We start from the raw sequence: 19477 nt of genomic DNA on the forward strand, positions 1-19477 counted from the left end.
AAGTTGTCTTTGTAGGGGCTTCTCTATTGATACGAATTTGGAGTTTCAGCACAGCAGCAGGGCTTCATCGGGCAAACCAGTGGTCCAGGAGTTGCAGCAGGGAAGGCATTACCAGCTAGCGTCGGGGCCCATTTCACAATGGGGAGTGTCAGCATCCACAGCATTGCAGAGGGGAGTACATGCGCAGGAGATTTTGTCACGCTGTGACATGGTCACCCCTGAATACCTTTGCAAAACATTACAGCCTGGATGTGGCTCGCACTTCTGATGCGCGTTTTGGCAGTGCAGTGCTGCAAAACTTCTTGGTATAACTTTCTGCCCGCCTTTCAGATTTCCATGTGCCCCAGAGCATTGACTTGCCAGTGGTCTGTCGTCCTCCACATCCCTCTAACAATGAGGAGGCTACACAGGCTGGATCCAAAGAAGGCGCTCAACTGCTACGTAGCTAGGACAGCATAATTTAGGTGTTATGACCAACTCTATGCAGCTTTCTCACTGTCCACGAAGGGTCTGGCTGTGTCCAAGCAATTCCTTGCTGGATAATTCTCTTCCTTGCAGAGTGTTATCAGAGAGCGGGAAAAGATCTGCCACTAGGCATCAGGACACATTCTACCAGTGGCGTGGCACCATCATCTGTCTTGCAAAGGTGTGTGCTGGTGAAAGAGATATGTTGAGCAGCGACGACCTCGTCGCTCCACACGTTCAGTAAGCATTATTGCTTCGATGTGGCACGTGGTTCTGACGCTTGATTCCGCTGAAAGGTGTTCCAGAGCTTCCTTGTCTGAGGGCTTTCATCCAGCCTTCTGCACTCTGTACTGGTTTGTGAGTCTATCAGATGAGGAATATGCAAGCGAAAGACAATCCATTGAAGGAGAAATGACTTACTGTAATGTTATTTTTATGGATTCTTCTCCTGCACATTCCTCATCTCCCCTACCATCCATCCTTGCTCAGAAAGTCGGTGGTTGTTGCGCATCTTCTCTTTCACGCTGACTTGGTGATGGTCCTCTGTGTCTGTTTTCTATCTTTCTGCCACAGTTTTTTAGAACAAAGATTGTTCTAATGCTACTTGTAGTGTTTGTTCAATTATTCCTCCTTTGGAGGTTTATGCTTACTTTCTTTTTAAGGGCTCATTAGTCTGTTTGTTCTCTCTGTTTTCCTATGCAGTGTGTGGTGCTTGGTGTGGGGGAGAAGGGGGAAATGAGGTTGGAGCGTAGTGATGTGCTATTTATAAGACACCTGACGTTGTGTCAGGAGCCAACGACCAGACACCGAGCAAGACTGATTGATGGTTGACGGCCTGGTCGAGGGGAACGCAAGCGTCTGAAAGTTCCCAGTCAACTTGTCCTTTCCTCTGACAGCGCTTCGCCGTCCATTAGTTCCTGCCGCGCAAAGCTGTACGACTCCTAGCACCAACCGCACCCATAGACAATAAGCCACAACTGATCCCAGTCCGGGGCTCTTTTATGCTGCCCAATTCCATGCAGCTGGACTACAGACTCCCACAGACTGCTGGGAACTGTAGTCTTCTCTCAGTAAGCACCAGCCATATTTCGGGAGACTTGTCACTTTCCTGCGCCTCCAGCCCTTATTCCTCACATTACCTCCTCTCCCAGGCCTCTTCCCAGGACCAGGTTTTTGCGGATGTCTCAGATGAAAAAGTTTCACTAACCGGGGGGCATGCACTGCTTCCGCCGGCTCCCATGAGCAATCCTCTGGTCCATAGCCTACCCACTGAATCAAATACCATAACTGTTGTTTTTTCTTCTTAGCATCCAAAATGCGTTTCACCTCATACTCCATGTGTCCTTCTTTAATTATAGGTGGGAGGTCGTTTAGTCTTCATTCCAGGAGCTGCAGGTTTAAGCAGAGATACATTTAATACCAGATGTACCGGCAAAGTCTTTGGCAACCTCAACTTCACTGCATTATCTGATACACACTTAATAACATCATAGGGACCAATAAATCTGGGCATACATTTACAGGATCCCACCAATGATAGGTTTCTGGTGGATAACCAAACCTGATCCACCCCCATTTTGAAACGGGGGCCTTTTGTCTGTGCTTATCTGCTTGTTTCTTATATGCTTTCTTGGCTTTTTCCAAATTTGTGCGTGCCCTCTGCCTGACTTCAAGAAGCAACTGTTTACGGTCTTGTGGTACTGGCATTGTTTCAATCTCCGGTAGTTGCTCAGGTATCATGTTTTATTCATATCCGTACAAACATTTATTAGGTGCCATCCCCAATGAACTGTGAAAGGCATTATTGTAGGTAAATTCCGCCAGCCACAGTGCCTGCACCCATGAGTCCCTGCCATCTCCCAAGTAACCTCTCAAATATTGTTCCAAAGTCTGATTCACCCTTTCAGTTTGTCCATCGGTCTGGGGGTGATAACTAGTGGACAAAGCACTGTTGATTCCCAGCATCCGACAGAAAGCACACCAAAATCTGGATGTAAATTGTGACCCTCTATCTGAAACAATACACTTTGGTAAACCATGCAGTCTAACAACATGTTGTAAAAACAATTCTGCTAACTTGCCTGCCCCAGGAATACCAACGCATGGAACAAAATGAGCTTGTTTCGACAGAAAATCCACTACCACCCAAATGGTGTCAAACTGGTTATCAGGAGGCAAATCAGTAATAAAATCCATTGAAATACGAGTCCATACTCGTTCTGGTGTCGGCAATGGCTGTAATTAACCTCTCTTTTTAACATGGTCTGCCTTATTACGTACACAATTTTCACATTGTAACACATACTTCTCTACATCCTGTCTCAATGTAGGCCACCAAAAATATTTCTCCAACATACTTTGCATCTTTCTCTGACCTGCATGTGCTTCCAGTGGAGAATTATGGCACCAAAATAAAGCCTTCTCCTGCAATCTGCGTGTGGGCAGGTACAAATAACCTTGGTGGTAAGGCAACCGTTCCCGCACAGTACGTGCCGGATGACTATCTCTCCAGTGTTGCAATTGCCGTGAGGGAAATACTTTCTTTATTTGATCAGTTAATTGTTTAGTAACTGCCCCAACAACTTTTTCCGGGGGGATTATGGGCTTTACTTCTCCTACTGTATTGTCTATATTTTGTTGACGGGATAATGCATCTGCCTTTCCATTCCTACTCCCGGGTCTGAATGTCACCACAAAATCAAATTCATTAAAATATTGGGACCATCGCAGCTGTCTTTGACTCAAGGTCTGAGCAGTCTTGAAGTATTGTAAGTTTTTATGATCAGTTACCACCACCACCACCTGATGCCTAGCCCCCAGTAAATAATGTCTCCATTCTAAGAATGCTGACCGATTGGCCAACAATTCCTTGTCAGTTACTGAATAATTCTGCTCACACCCCGTTAATTTCCTTGAGAAAAAAGCCACTGGATGCCATACCCCTTCCTCATCCTTCTGTGATAATATGGCTCCTATGGCAACATTACTGGCATCAGTTTCCACCTGAAAAGCTTTTTCTGTGTTTGGATGTCTTAACACGGGGCCGTAGTGAAGGCCACTTTCAATTCTTTAAACGCCCTCTATGCCTCTGAACTCCACACAAAATTCACAGCCTTCTTAAACAATTGTGTGATTGGCGTGACTATTTTAGAATAATTACTGATAAAGCGCCGATAGAAATTGGGGAATCCTAAAAAGGATTGGATGTCTTTGATGCATTGTGGAGACGGCCAGTCTGTTACTGCCTGCACCTTCTTGGGATCCATTACCACCCCTGTGGGAGTCAGGATAAACCCTAAAAACTCCACCTGTTTTACATGGAATGCACATTTTTCCAATTTTACACATAATTGGATTCTTGTAAACGGTACAACACTGCCCATACATGTTTTACATGCTGTTCTGGAGAATCTGAATATATCAAAATATCAATATAGACGATAACAAAAATGTCAATAAAATATCGCAACCCCTCTTGCGTTCGTTCATTCTGTGATCCAATCTTAATGCTAAGTCTATCATGGCCGTGCATGTCCCAGGTTGCGGTTCTAGTTGAGCAATGGCATCCTTAAGTTCTTCTCTCAAACCTTGATAAAATAATACAGTTTGCTTAGCTACTGGCCATTCTGTCTCAATCGCCAACCTATTAAATTGGGTTACATAAGTCACCGGATCCCTGCTACCTTGTTTCAAACCCAACAATTCCTTGTCTTGTGCCAAAGACACCTCCCGATGATAAAACAACCTACCAAATTCTGCCAAAAAACCATCCCAATTATATAACAGAGGTTCGTCCTTTTGAACCAGTGGCATTGCCGAAGCCGCTGCATCTCCTGTTAAATATATCACATCACAAAAGCAGTTCTGGCCTGTATGGTTTCAAAGGCTATTGGTTTACATAGAAAATGCAGACTACATTGGGTAAGGAACATCATATACTTGCGAGGATCCCCTGAAAAACGCTCAGGGGCTGCCAAAGGTACACTGCTGGGAGGTTGCACAATTACGGTCGCATTTTGATTTGTAGACGCTTCTCTTGCCCTTGAAGTTGACCCACTGGGCCCCTCCAGAGGTGTTTGCTGAGCTACCAAACTCTGTACTTGTGCTTTCAATTGATCCGACTCTTGCGGGCATGTGTTAACTCTACCTGAATGTCTTGTAGGGCCTTTAGCACATCGGACAAAAGCGGAGGAGTCGACTCCATTTGGCTTGGGTGGTTGTATGTATCCCAATATGGGGGTGGTTTATTATGTCAAAACATACACTAATGGAGGAGAGAAATCGACATTCTCCCCCAAACCACAGAAGTCGAATGTATTCGACCCTCCCACCGTGGTTGGCACAGGTGCCTGACTTAGTACACAGGACACCACATGGCAGCCAATGGGGGGAAGAGGAGTTAGGGAGAGGTTGTGGATGGGGTGGGGGAAGTTAGGAACACCGGGAAGAGGGTAAGGGAATCTCCTAGGTTGGAGTGGGAGAGGGGAAGCACCAGGTAAAAACCCTTCCTATCTAATTCCTGCCTACTGTCTCCTACTTGAGCAGAACTAGACTATACATGAACACACCTTAATACGTGTGCACATGAAACAGTACAATGTAGCATAACCAACACACATCATAGCAAGCTGAATGAATACATGACAATGGGGAGTCTCCCATATATGAAACACAATACACATGGCCCCTTGGGCAGGCTTGTAAGCAACATAAAACACATAAGCTTCCCTTTTCCTGTAATCTCATTCATGAAAAAAGGAGACGCCAGCTGGTTCCCATAGTCACCCAACCAGGCCGTTCTCGTAACACGAGTTAGTAGCACTCATTATAGTAATATTGCCAGCCACGAGTTAACAGCACTCAGTATAGCATTACTGCCTACATAACAGGTCTGTTGTTTCCTCATATCTCGTGAGACCCAGACTTGTGTCGTAGTACGATTATTACAGACATCCTACTCCCTCCAGGATACATATGGAATGACCGTAGGCCTTCCCCGCAATGTAAAGATCACTTATCTGAACTCCGAGAGCCCCGCGGGACTTCTCGGACTGAAAGTAGCATGCCGATATCAGCAGCCGGGCCGCTTGCCACTCCGGGGAACGCAAGCATCTGAAAGTTCCCAGTCAACTTGTCCTTTCCTCCGACAGCGCTTCGCCGTCCATTAGTTCCTGCCGCGCAAAGCCGCACGATTCCTAGCACCAACCGCACCTATAGACAATAAGCCACACCTGATCCCAGTCCGGGGCTCTTTTATGCTGCCCAATTCCATGCAGCTGACCGAGCGCACATGATCATGCGCCCGTATCTGGACTACAGACTCCCACAGAATGCTGGGAACTGTAGTCTTCTCTCAGTAAGCACCAGCCATATTTCTGGAGACACAACTTGTCACTTTCCTTCGCCTCCAGCCCTTATTCCTCACACTCTGTAAAAGTGACACATGTTTTCTATATGCAATTTCACTTTTATATTTTCCTAAATCATTTATTTTGCAAATAAATTATAATTCTGTTACTTTGTGCATAAATATTTATAATGCATGAAAAAGCATCACAGTTTACAGATCCAGTGTTTTATACTTCTGCTGAATTTCAAATTTAAATGAAACATTTCCTTTATTTGTGATTGATAATTAAATTGATAATGCTCCATTTCTATTAAAAGTCATAGAAAAGTAATGACTTTTTCTGTTTTCAGATGAGCATGTTGTCATGGGAAACAAACTTCTTGTATACATAAGGTAAGATTTGCCTCAACTATACATACACCGAAAAAGGTTACTACTTATGGTTGTCTTGTGGTAAAGTCATATTTGTCATATAGGCTTTTTTCAGTCTTTCGTTTCATTTTTTACCAGGAAAGCAGTCACAAAATCACTGTTTTAAAGGCACAACAAAAATAATTTGATTTGTTTTTCTCCCTGCGTTAGGAATTCCACTGAAATTATTTTTTGCATGCCAGAGATCGGAGTCTAGTCTTAGAATAACCTGAGATAACTGCTGGCGTTTGTCAAATGAAATAGAAGCAATCTGTTGAGTTCCCCTGGTGGTTTCCCTGTAGTTAAATAACTTTATTGGGCTGTCAGACAAGGGGAAATATTAGTAATGATTAATTTTGTTATTTCTAGTGGAAGAAATATTCAAGAAATACTTAAGGGGAACTTTAGTTTTATATTTTCCATTTAAGAAAAACAATCTTGTGTGTGTGGTTTCTAGCTTTCACAGCTATGGGGTTAAATGCACTGTGGTGAGGGAGTAATCTACAGATGGCACTTGGGTTGTCCAACTTGCAGCCAATTGATTTGCTGCACCTGATTTGCTTAGGATTTTACTTCATGTACTTTAGATATGATTCTTATATGTTTGGTAGTAAAAAAATCATTTTGTTTGAAAAAGAAAAGAAAATCAATCGTCTTATGTGAAGAATGTCAGTGCAATGTTTTCTTTCCAACAACCTGGTCTTTGACAATGCTCTTGATTACCATTGTGACCCCCTGAAAATCTAGGCCAAAGCATTTCTAGTAGATGTTCAAAAGGACAAGGATTTCAATATTATGACTCTCATCACAGCTGTAAGAGGTTGTGAACAAGGGGTATTATTGTTTCTGCTTGAGCCCTTGAAGCCTTTCCGATGCATTAGCCTGTCAGGGAATTGGCCCCTGGACAGCTCTAGCAACCTGTCAGAGGCACCATCCATATATGGGACTACCCCAACCACAACCAAACTGGCCTTTCTTGGGCACCAAAGTATCATTGAATCTCCCGCCTTCTCTGAAAGTCACTCAACTACTTTTTGGTAAGGGATGGGTAGGGCCTCCATGTTGTAAATTAAGTTTTGGACGGACTCAATCTGCCCATTGGAAGCACCTCAGGTAGACCGATTTTCCTCCAGTGTGAAAAGAAAGCCAAATGGTCCTGTTCCAGGAAACGTCCTCATTGGGGAGCCTTAAGTGATGCATTCATTGTTGAGTGGCACTTATCTCTCCTCTGTGTTCCCTGTAGAAGAAGTTTAAATCCATAATTATCCTGACCGCATGGAGGATGTGGTGCCCAGAGCTTCTGGACATATCCATCTGCCCCCCTTGTTGCATCTCAGCAATTGTGGATTTGCTCTCCCTTTTGGGAGGTTAGGTCCTCCACCTGCATCTTAGAAACCTCTATCTTCGTGCTTCACTGCTGAGATACAAGGAGTGGGACCAGCCTGATGATGTCCTGGATGTTCTCCTTTCTGCCAGCCAGGACGCCCTCCACTAAGTTCAACTATACATGCAGATGGCGTATGTTTGGATCCACTATCATCTGTGCTGGATGTTCTGCTCTTTTTGACCCAGCAGGTGTTTCATGTTGCACTGTGAAGGGGTATTTGCCCACTATTTCAGTCTTTTATAGGATTCCCAAGCAGGCCTCGTTCTTCAATATACCCACCGTTACGTAGTGTTTGTTGGGAATATCTTACCAGTTTCCCCCAAGCCAGTTGATTGCTTCTTCTAGAGATTTGAATCTTACATTCCTTTGGGAGCTTCGTTTGACCCTCTGCATTCATTCTCCTTGAAGGTGATTTCCCTGTTTTCTATCTTGCTCTGTGTTCTATATGTTAAACCTCCCTATCTTCTCTTCTCCAAGGAGGTTACCTTGAGGTTGAGACTGACTTTCCTTCCGAAGGTCATGTCATGCTTTCATCTCTTCACAGATGATCCATCTACCTGTTTTTACTGCCCGCCGCACCCTTTTAAAACAAGAAGCCTTTTCACCGCTGGGATCCCAAGAGGGTTCTCAGTTATGTCTCTCGGACAAGGGACATCAGAAAGGATGATCAGCCCTTTGTAAGTTATGTTAGTGCCTGTTAGGAAAGAGTTTCTTTTTGCACGTTTCCCGCCATAGATTTCTAGGGGATAGCCTTTCGTTTAGCTTGTTTTGAACCCTGTCCTGACCTGTGGAGGTTCTGTGCTAATTCCCTTCCACCTTAGAGACCCCCCAGCTCTTTTGCTGGACTTGGGACTTTTTAATTTTAACTCCTGAGTGAGTGTGACCTTTTTCTCACTCCCTCCTGTGTTTTTCCCTGACTAGGATTTTATGTTTGCACTGTTGGAGTCTGACAAACTCCATAGGTATCTGCTATTTGTATAGTGACACACAGCACCCTCAATGCCGTGTCTCTCTTAAGGTTTACATACCTTTTCTTGGGTAAACTACTGTTCCCAAGAATAGAAAGATGAAATTGATCTTACTTACCTTTTTACTTTGTAGGTCCAGCACACACCCATCTTATGTGGAGTAGTGGGGGGTTACCTAGTGGCCCTTATCCTACTCTCTCATGTAACATTTTTTGTTACACTTACTACTTTAAATGGCTGGTGGCAGTGGTTTACCTTTTACTACCAGTGTGCATTTTTACCACAGTCTGAACCCTCAGCTGTAGTACAGAACCCATGGGTGACCATTTTGTCAAAGTGGCCCCTGTCTTTTTTTCACCATATTCTGTTTGTAAGGTCTTTCTTGGTTTTTACTCTGTAAATGGAGACATGTTTGAGCCCTTTGTGTGTTCTGCCTTTCGCGGGCTTCAGCCCCGAAGCCCGCCCCTGGCTCCAGTGTGTCTGGAAGGACAGGAAGTGAGGGAGGGTCCCAAAACTCCCCTGTCCTTTTGTCACTAGGTGTGCCTGAATGAAACCAGTCCTGATTGGCCCGCTGGCTGTCCGGGAAGGACAGCCACCTTGCTGGGTGATTGACAGCCTAGGGCTGTGAATGAATGAGAACAAGCTTAAAAGGCGAGGTTCTTGGGACTACAGACAGAGTCGACCACTGGAAGAAACATCTAAAGAAGAAACCGTGAAGAGAAGCTTGCTGCAACCCCATGGACCTCGAAGTACCCGGTGAAGCCCTGCTGCTGTACTGACCTCCTTTTTCAAATCAACAGAGAAGCTCCGGATGGAACGATTTCTCCCCTTGGTCTGTAGCCCTGAGACGAACACCACTTTGGCGCAACCCCTGACTTGCTGTGCCTCGCCAGTGCTGCAGAAGCCCAATGCCAGGAGTCGAGTGTCCATTATCGAGTGCAACATCTTTCGAGGAACTAATCCTGCCAAAAGCTTCAGGAGCCTCCTAAGAACCCTCCAGAAACAGGAAATCCTGATCCAGAGCCCCCTCACCAGAGTCCATGACTGAGGGAGCAAGGAAAGTCCAACCGGGGATATGCATTCTCGATCAGTGCCATTTGAAAGGCGTTGAAACCACAAAGAGCTGCTGAATCCAAGGAAATCCGTACCTGACGAAGTCCTATCCGAGTACTGCCACAGGAGCCTGCCGGACGTCCTTCCTCTTGTCCCCACGACTGAGGCCCAGGAACAAGGTTCTGCTTGGTTGTAGCAAGGAGGAATCCAGCTGGAACACTTTCTTCAAACCAGAGGTACTGTGGGGGCTTGGGGTACTTACCTTATTGTCATAAGTCGTGCTTTCTCACTTTCACTTGAGAAGTTCACTGGCTTAACCTTTGGAGTTGATCAGCTTGTGTTCTGAACTATCTGACTTTGTGAAAGACTTTATGCAAGAAGAAGTGCATCCGAACTATTGACTTGGTCCATTTGACTTTGGCTGTCCAGAATCCTTAAAAGCATCCTTCTGAATCTATTGGCTTTGGCATTGCCTGTCCCCTCATAGGTTGTAATTTGTTGAACACTTTTACTGCTGGGAAAGGCTTACCTAGATTTCATTAGAGGATTCAGACTGTCTTCACATTATACAAAATATGCTCTAACCTTCCTATTTCCCTAACCCTTCCTTCCTGAAACCAGGAGTCTTAAAAGCATATTGGTGTTTAAGATTAATGCAATTCTATCCTTGTTATTGAAGTCACTTCAGCGTGTAGGAAAAAATGTATTAGCATGACCAACTTTATTCACCTACTTTATTGACTTTGTAAAGTGATTCCAAAGTTTGCTTGACTGTTACAAACAATTGCCTTTTTTAAGAATGCTTAACTGAATCTGATGTGTAAATAAATAAATATTTATAACTGAAATCCTGAGAGTGTAAGTGTTGTTTGGTTACTTGTACTGACTGATTTCACCTGTACAGCTCCACAGCTCACATGTACCCCTCTTGAGAAAGGCGTGGCTGTTCAATCACACTAACAACTTGTGTAGTACAGACCTATACCAAAAGGTGGGGTACCTAATACCAAGAGATAAAAGTCTTGTGTAGTCTCACCCATGTGACTGTACCAATTCTTACCTAACAGCCAGTACTGAGAGACTATGTCCCGCATTACGAGGTTGCTAGTAGGCTTCCGGTAGTACCGACTGCCTACAGGCAAACTCAGCTTACTGTTTTCCACCAACCGATATCCTGTAATACCGGGATATTACGGGCAGCAGCAGAAAGGTACGTTCCCATAGGACTCCATGGGAATGGGAACACTGAAGCACCGTCACCGTTTTTAACAGTGACGGTGCTTCAGTGATTTATCTGGTGTTGGGGACCTGAAATACTAGCAGGTCAGGCCCGGTTGTTCACAGCCCCTACCAGCAGATTCAAAGTTAGCCAGTCCAGATAAGGTGCAGGTAACGTTGTTACCAGCACCTTCATTCCAGTCCGACTCAGTCGTAATGAAGCTTTATGGATTGTTGTATTTTGTCAAGTGCAGTTAGGATACTTTCGTTTCCTTATAACTTTTTATGTAATGGCGTTTTGGTTACTATGACAATGTGCCGAAGACAAGCTGGTGGCAGCTGTGTGATTTTTACCCGTTTTGTGTTATTTTACTCGTGCACTTTTGCACTCACCGCAAATGGCTACTAAAGATGGCTAGCACCCTAAGATGGCAGTGCCACAAGATTTTTTGCTTGTTCTTTGGCCATATTGTTCTTTGGCCTTCTTCCTGCCTTTTCAGGTCAGGAAATGCCATATCAAGTCAAACAGGTTTATTCGGATTTTCAAAGAAATCCATCAAACACAAAAAACAGAATGCAAAAACATCACAAATAGGCAATTACAATCACTACTCCCGAATAAAAACAATAACTCAACAATTCATTAAATCCCTAATTCTGTCCCTCCCCTACTTTCCCTCGGGCCCAAGGCGGTTAGATTTGCCCCTGAAAGGGGACTAAACCCAAAGGAGGCTCTTGCAGGGCACACAAGGGCAGGTATAGGGGGTGCGCTGACAGTGATACCACTTTTCCCTATCAGCCAATGGCCGTTACATTTTTCCAATACGGCCCTTGCCAGATGGGCGCTCCCAAAAACCAGTTTGACGATGTCCGTTTTGGCTGAAGGATTGGACAGTCTGGTGCACTCCAACAAAGAGCCCATGGACACAAACTCACACTCCCCCACAGCCCGCAACCAATGTAAACATTTATTCCGCAGGGCGTCCCTTGGTTCTCTTGTGCCAAAAGTGGGTTTTAGAACACCATGAAGGAGGACCATGGAGCTACTACAGCCTTCATTAGTGTGGCGCCCCAACCTCGGCCTGCCCGGACCGGGGATTGAGGCACTTGCCCTCCTCCCCACAGGGTGCTGCATCAATGGGGGCTTAGTCCTTGAGTCTAGAACAGTGGTTTCACTCCTTCGGGGTGACAGTGGGGGAAAACCTAGCTTTGGTCGGCTCCTCAGGGACTGAGGAGACCTAGCCACGGAAGTAGCCAGGGACGGACAGGGGATCAGGGGATGTAACCCTTTATCAAGGGTAAGATTAGGACCCCTAGGGCCGGACCCTACTGCGCTCTCACCTTCCCTACCCGTACCCTCCTCCCCCCAGGTCCCCCGTGTCCCCTTGATCAACACTAACAAAAGATTTTTGATCTCGGCCATCTCTGATAACAGGAGGTTCCAGGGACAGCTAGGGAGGGTTGCAGAATCAGAGGAAGTTTGGGCTGGTAGAGAATGTTCACCATTTGGGATGGATTTAGAGGCCAGGGGAGGGCTAAAACGGGGCAAGGAGCCAACCCCTGGGGGAGCATCAGAGGTTGGCTTAATACCAGGTCTGGACGGATGGCAGGACTTCTCTCCCCTGCTCAAGTCGACTTGACCCAAGGCCTCAGGAGCCACAAACATGGGCACAGGGGAGGCGGCGGGATGGGCTTCAGCTTCAATATAAGTATGAGGAACTATAACCTCATGGTTTCGGCCGGAAAATGGATGAAAAGGGGCCGGCGCCAGAGAAGGCAACAGAGGTGGGACCCTAGATGGGGCCAGCGACACATTCCCTTTAATCAGTTTCGAAAACCCTATTGAGATCCTCTCACATCCGTTGGCCAAAGTGTCCAGAAGTCCGGCTGTAGCCACACAGTCAAGACCCCCTCCAGAGGTTAACAGGTTGACGGGGGACCCAAGGTCATCCAGAAATGGGCTTAAATGTCCAGTTGTGAGAAGAGGGATTGAAACATGATCACAGGAGGTCCCAGAGGGACTAGGTAGGGGCCCCACCTGCAAGCTGGGGGGGCAGGGTGGCTTAAGCAAGGATTCTAACGAGGCTCCCTCTTTGGTGCAAGCAGTGACCGAGGTCAGTTGGACAGGAACTCCTTTCCCACGGAGACTCCCAATGCCAGATCCCTTTGCCTGCGTAGCCCCCAGTGCTTTGCGCAACATACCTCCCCTCAGCCTTCTGCCCTTAATTGGCTTCCGATTCGCCAGTGGGGCCAAGGGTCCCTGTAAACTCGATAGAAGAGAGGATTTAGAGAGGTGAGGTGCCATATATAGAAATCCCTTTCCTGGGGAAAGCTGTGCTGACCGAAGACAACCCCTGCAGCTTACCAGCATCGATTCCAATGTTGTCCCAGTGAATCCTTGCTCTGCCGTCCTGATCTCAAGATGTCCGCCTTTGGTGCTTCGACCCTTTCGACAGGTGGAACCAACCAGCCTCGACCCCTTTCTAGAAGATCTGCGCCTGCTGAGCCTTTGGAAGTGACCCTGGACAAACTGGTGGACTGGCCAGCTCTCTCCTGGCCAATCTTGCTGCAACTGTCACTGTTCCAAGTAGAGCCTTGGAACTTTGCAGATCTCCAGCTTGTGCAACATATTGCATGCTCCTGCATTTTCAGCTGTCTCACTCCAAGGGAAGCTGTGCTGTGGCTGCTCCTGTGTTTGCTGCTGTATGAACACATGCCGCTTCCTAACGGTGGTGACCTTCATTGGATCTTGTCTTTTTCGTGTCCCTGAGGTGTCCTGAGGCTGTCTCTCCCGCAGAAGTCTTCCTTTGTCTTCATTTGACTCTTCAACTGGAAGCTGTCTGGAAATGATTCCTATGCACTGCAACCGACAAACTAAAATCCCTTGAAACAAAGTATCTCTGCTCTCTGGACGACCCACCTGGTGGGGGTGGGAACAAGAACCAAAGAACAAGCCTAGAACAAAGTCTGGAACCTACTATGAGAATCCTGAAGTTGTCTAACCCGCTAGTCCCCAGAGGATCTGTCATCCAGGTGGCCAGGACACGGCCATCAGTATTGAATCCAGTTCCTAGGGGTGGACCAGTGTGGGAGGATCACCTGGATGGGGGGGGTCCCCGGGGAGTGGAAGTGGGACACCGGAGGGTGAGATGCTGTATCCCCTTACCAATAGCACCTTTTCCACATCCTACCAGGTGGGATACCTAGGAACTCAACCCCCTGCCCCTTTTTCTGACACTAACACTTTCTCGCAGACAGTTCACATTGAGCGACAATTGACTAACACCAGAGCCGTATACCTGACATGTCTCAACACAGTGGTAAGGCAATTACTGATAATTACACACACCAGACTTCCCCACACGGATAAAAGGCGGAGCACGAAAGCACATTTGGAGCAAGGCAAAGCGCACGAGGAAGCAGCAATTCCGACATGGCAGTTTAAACAGAGGAGAAATGCGGCATGACCAGAGAGGGCTGTAAGGAGGGAACTATCCTTGAACTTTTCAGAGAAGAACTGCGACTTTCAAGAGACCTCGAGGAAATTAAGTATAAGACTGGGAATTTCAGCTGAAGAACAGTGCAGGGTGTATCGAAGGTACACAGGGCCCTCCCGCATTGATAGCCAAGGCGGGGAGAAGCAATTGTCGCTGTGGTACTGTCCTTGGCTCCGACAACAAAGCAACGCCAATGAATGCAGCCCAGCCGGTGAGTCGGAGAGACTGATAGCAGACAGGCCTGTTTTGCGCTCAAGGTTGCAAGCGCCACACTGTATGAGGAAAGATAACTCGCATGTGATTGGTACTTATTTCGGTTTCATACATTTCAGACAGAGTGGTCCGGCACCACATGGGTGCTCACTCAAAGATCTCTGTTTGGTATCCAACTGAGCGTGTGAGAATGATCAAACTGTGAAATCGAAGTGGTCCTGCAGTGGGTCAAGCTAAATCCTGTGCACATTCGAAAGTCTTTGATGGCCTATGAACTGAAATTGGTCTGAGCCCGGCTGACGGAGACTATTGTATAAAAGGGGATCTGAGCCCGGAAGACGGGGTTCCGGGTTGAACCGTGAGTCACCAAAGGGGATATTGCTGTGACAAATGTGAACCGGACTGAAGGATGTCTCTGAAATAAAATTGGTCTGAGTCCGGCTGAAGGAGGCTAATTGTACAAAAGGGGATCTGTGCCCAGCTGAGGGGTATCCAAGGTGAAGGCTGGCTAACCCGACTTGAATATTTGGAAAGGAACTTTTTTGTTTTTGGTACATCAGGCCCTCTCAATCAAGAGACTTTGAACGTAAGAGACTTGGGCACAGGCAGCGCACCATGCGCCAGCGAGTCCTGTAAACTCCGTGTGGGGGTGCCCACTCGAACTACATAAGCCAGTAATGTAAAAGCAAAAGAAGATATCAAGGCTGAGTACCCCAAAAGGAAATGCACCAACATGGGTTATAAAGATACACAGATCTTTATTCAAAGTAACTGAACAGTTCTCAAAGGACAAAACAGCAGATAGCTATCAGGCCCTCAGTACAACACAGCGAATACCAGCCCTGTTCGGTGTATGCAGTGAGTGGGATTGTACATCAGAATAGTCGCACCTTTTATACAGTCAAAAACATAATGTCCAGCCCACTTGCAAGTTAATGAATCTCAGATCTAGGGTTCGTGCCGAGTTCGCTTCTAATTTGTGCATCTATACATTTACAGATTATCCTTAATACATTCGCCAAAAAGTTACAATAGCAACAGTGTGTCTTCGGATTTCACATTGAGCTTTCGCATATATCTTATACAATATAGCCAAACAAGTGTTCACATTAGATGCTCGAACAGTATTGTGCACAATATATGTTCATGGATTAGTTTAGTTGGCACAGGTAATCCTCTATACACAGGTGAGCGAAGGAGACGGTCTCAGTACATGACCCTAACATTTGGCCTGCAGGCAGTTTATTCATGAACTTGCATGCAGAGGTCAGGCGATCATGTTACAAGCAGAACAACACCTTCCACCATCTTAGAACACAGGGTGACCTTAGAGTTTAAATCTAAAATGGCGGATGGACCTAAAATGGTGGCTAATACAGATCTAAGGTATAGACCTTGCTATGCGGATTTCTTCGTAGAGCGACTTGGCTTAGGCCAATATATACAATAAAGGAGGCATGATATGATTTCCCGTTCGACAGTAAGATAGCTCAGCGGGTTGAGCCCTCGCTGCTGCGATCTGAGCGTGATATGCAGGTCGCAGGTTCGAATCCCGGCAAGGCCAACTCAGCCTTTCATCCTTCCGTGGTCGATAAATGAGTACCAACATTCGGTTGGATGATATTGTATGTAAATATGTGCTCTGTAAAGCGCTTTGGATTAAGGCACTATGTAAGTAACACATCATTATTATTATTATTATTATATGGCGCCCTGAAAAATGGAAATTAACCCAGAAAAGTAGTCGGAATGTGCCCTGAGTCAGAGGAGCTCAACAGGGAGCACTGTTTCTGACAGAGAGCAGATATGAGATTGTTTCTTGTGGACCGCATGTGTGCAAAATGGCTGGCGAACTCCCGAAACTGCGACGGCGGACGAAGGCATGAAACAGCACGTAGAAGGTGCCGAGAAGCCTTAAAAGAGGACTATTGAATGAAGAGAATATTGTCCAGGGTGTGGAGATGCTGTACTAAAAGATAAAGCAGTAGCAGTGAAAATGACAGCACTTTGCTTCAGTTTGCCTAATACGCGGGAAACAGAGGTGCGTCCAGAAGATGTGAGCGGTCATCGGTGTCCGTGGCGAGAGAGTGTGCTGGAGCTGAGGATCTGAAACAAGCAAACTCGTCAGTTGGAGGTATACCAAGCTGAGGCGAGCGTGGAAGACTGGCTGGCGCACGCAGCCCCGGCAGAGGAGGATCGGCCTCCCAGTGCTCGCCTGTGGTGAGGTTTACGGATGATGAGTAAGCAGATGGTGGGGGCTTCCGAGGCTTGATCGCTCTGCCAGTGCTGGCCCCGGAGAGGGAGATGGCCACTGAAATAGGACGGCGCCCGAGGCACAGCTGGGGGAGCCCTCGAGCGGACTGCCTGCTGAAAGCATGTTTGTGTGTGAGAGCTTGTAAAGGCACTGTATTACTTGCCAAATGCAACCTTAGACTTCCTGGTGCATCATTTAAAAAAACGGAGCAATCGAAACACCCGGCTGAAACAGGAGAGCACCTACATAGTTAAACTGGACACGCTGTGGACAGCCTTCACACTTGTACTTCATTTGCCTCTGCGCCGCTGAGAATTCTAGTGCGCTTTTAACAGGGGCTTGTGCGCTGCTTGGCAGTGTACAATAAGTCTACTGGGGGACCCTACGCAATCATTCACTTTGGCAATGCCTAAGTCCGCACAGAAACATTAAGGAAGCGAAATTACAACGTATCTGACGTCTGGAACTCCGGGAAACCCAAAAATGCAACCCACAAAAGCAGATGCCCATCTCCAGCAAGAAGCTGAAACCCTTACGGAACCCCTCTTCTCAAAACAATACTTTGAGGCGATGATGAGAACCCTTAAACAAGACATAACACAAGAAATAAGTCCCCTAAAGACTCCCTTGCTTGCTCTATTGCTGAATTGAACACTCACCTAAGTGGTTTGGAAGAGGGAGTTAATGACTTGGAAAAGATGACTTATGAGCAGAGTCATGACTATGAGGAACTCGATAAGAGAACTCAGAACATGGAAGATCGACTGGAGGAGTTAGGAGCGAAACAGGCAGATTTGGAAAATCGATCTAGAAGAAATAATATCCGCCTAGTACTGGATCATGACATTCCGGAATATGTCAGAGCCCTCTTTAAGTCTCTGTTGAATCTCGGAGAGACTGATGAACTAATTCTGGACAGGACTCAGCGAGTCTACACTTCAATTCAACAGAGGAAAAACCTTCTGCCCGACGTCCTCTCCAGGGATCACTTTTTTCATCAGAAGGAAGAAATTACGGCTTCAGCCAGAAAAACGGAACCAGTGAAGTTTCTTGGTTCCTCGTTGAGTGTTTCAGGATCTCTTACCCCTTTAATATGGCAAATTGCAGATGGCTTCAGAAGGTTACGGCCCGGCTTCAGGAGGAAAAGGTCCGTTATCAGTGGGGCTTCCCGTGCAAATTGCTATTTGAATATCGCAATCAGTTCTACACAATTCGTTCTGAGGAAGAAGCTAAAATGTTAATGCTGGGACCTGATGGAGAGGAAGCCGACACGAGAGCTAGGGATTCTGAAGATCGGTCCCGGAGTCCCACGCCGAAGGATGTGAGATGGAAACCCAAAGGCTGGGGTGTGGTGAAGGGGGCCTCGGACAAAACAAAGGAGAACGCGGATTCCATGTGACTTCGGAGAACTGTTCAAAAGTGATAGCCCCAGTAGAAGGCACACGGATAACTGGTTTCTGAAGTCTTACATGCAAATTATGCGCCTATAGATCTGGAGCTATCAGAGGCTCTCGCCCATTGGGGGAGGTTCTTGCTTCTGCAATGAAGCATCTGGTTGGCCTTGACAATGTTCTGACGCAAATTTACCGACATTTCCCGTGGCTCTCAGGCTTTGGCCACGGATAAGTTGCTGTTCCTCTGTAGCAATGAATCATTCGGCATTAGCGTTGGACCGCTACAGAGAGCCTCCCTGGTTGTTGATTAAAATTTGTCACCCATACACCAAGGTTTTTTCTGTGCAACACTCATTTGAAGGTGACGGGGCAAATGTGAAGCTTAGTATGTCTGGGCGCCCAACACACGGATTACACCCGCCATGGTGACCCTGAGTTGGTTGCTGATTGAGTTTATAATAACTTAAAAAGCCTGGCAATTAACTATTTTGTTTTTTATTTTCCTTTGTTTACAAGTTATCCCATGGAGTTTAAGTCATGGGTTTAGTTGCAATGTATGCGGTTTTGTTGGCTATGTTGCTTTGTTCACACTGTCGGCACTGGAGTAAGACTGATACTTAGAACTGAAACATGGCTGGTCTTGGGAATGTTATACTCCTCATGGTTCACTGAGTTAGCGTATATGCCATATGGGTGGAGGAGGGATGGTTTCATGTAGAGGGTAAGATGGTCTGGGCGCGCACAGAGATTAGATGGACACCAGAATGGCAACTCCGAATATAAGCTGCCTCACCCTGAATGTGCAGGGCTTAAACTCCCCCCTAAAACGGAAAGCTTTATAAACCCCACTGTATTGTTTCTTCAAGAAACTCATCTCTTATCCTCTGACGAATTGCGACTTAATAATAAACTTTATCCCACTAGATTTTATGCATCCTCTGGGCTGAAGAGATGCAGAGTAGCCATTCTGGTTCAAAAAGGGGTCCCCCCGAGGGTTCGTATGACGTTGCGGGATAGAAGTGGCAGATATATCTTAGTGGTGGCCACGATGCAGGGGAGGATAGTGACCCTAGTATCGCTGTATGCGCCCAATTCCCAACAAGACTTGTTTTTCGCCTCTATGTCTGAGATATTGTTTGAGCATGTTGAAGGGGATCTTATAATGGGGGAGGGGATTTTAATGCAGTGGTTAACCCATTGGAAGATAAGTCCCTACCTCCAACTACAGCAGAGAAAAAGAGCTTTTTGGCGCTCACAACACTTCTCC

General features: G+C 46.4%; 1 protein-coding gene across 3 annotated transcripts in view; it reads left to right on the top strand.

Annotated features, from left to right (window-relative positions):
- Nucleotides 1–19477, top strand: part of VPS8 (VPS8 subunit of CORVET complex) — a 2529257-nt gene that overhangs the window by 1166571 nt on the left and 1343209 nt on the right. For all 3 annotated transcript variants that reach the window (XM_069615741.1, XM_069615740.1, XM_069615739.1), the window contains exon 24: nt 6166–6208. In XM_069615741.1, the coding sequence (XP_069471842.1) occupies nt 6166–6208 (43 nt within the window). The remainder of the gene's footprint in view (nt 1–6165; nt 6209–19477) is intronic.

Source organism: Ambystoma mexicanum, chromosome 9, assembly GCF_040938575.1.
Source record: "Ambystoma mexicanum isolate Mex_15411 chromosome 9, UKY_AmexF1_1, whole genome shotgun sequence".
NCBI classification, from domain to species: Eukaryota; Metazoa; Chordata; class Amphibia; order Caudata; family Ambystomatidae; genus Ambystoma; species Ambystoma mexicanum.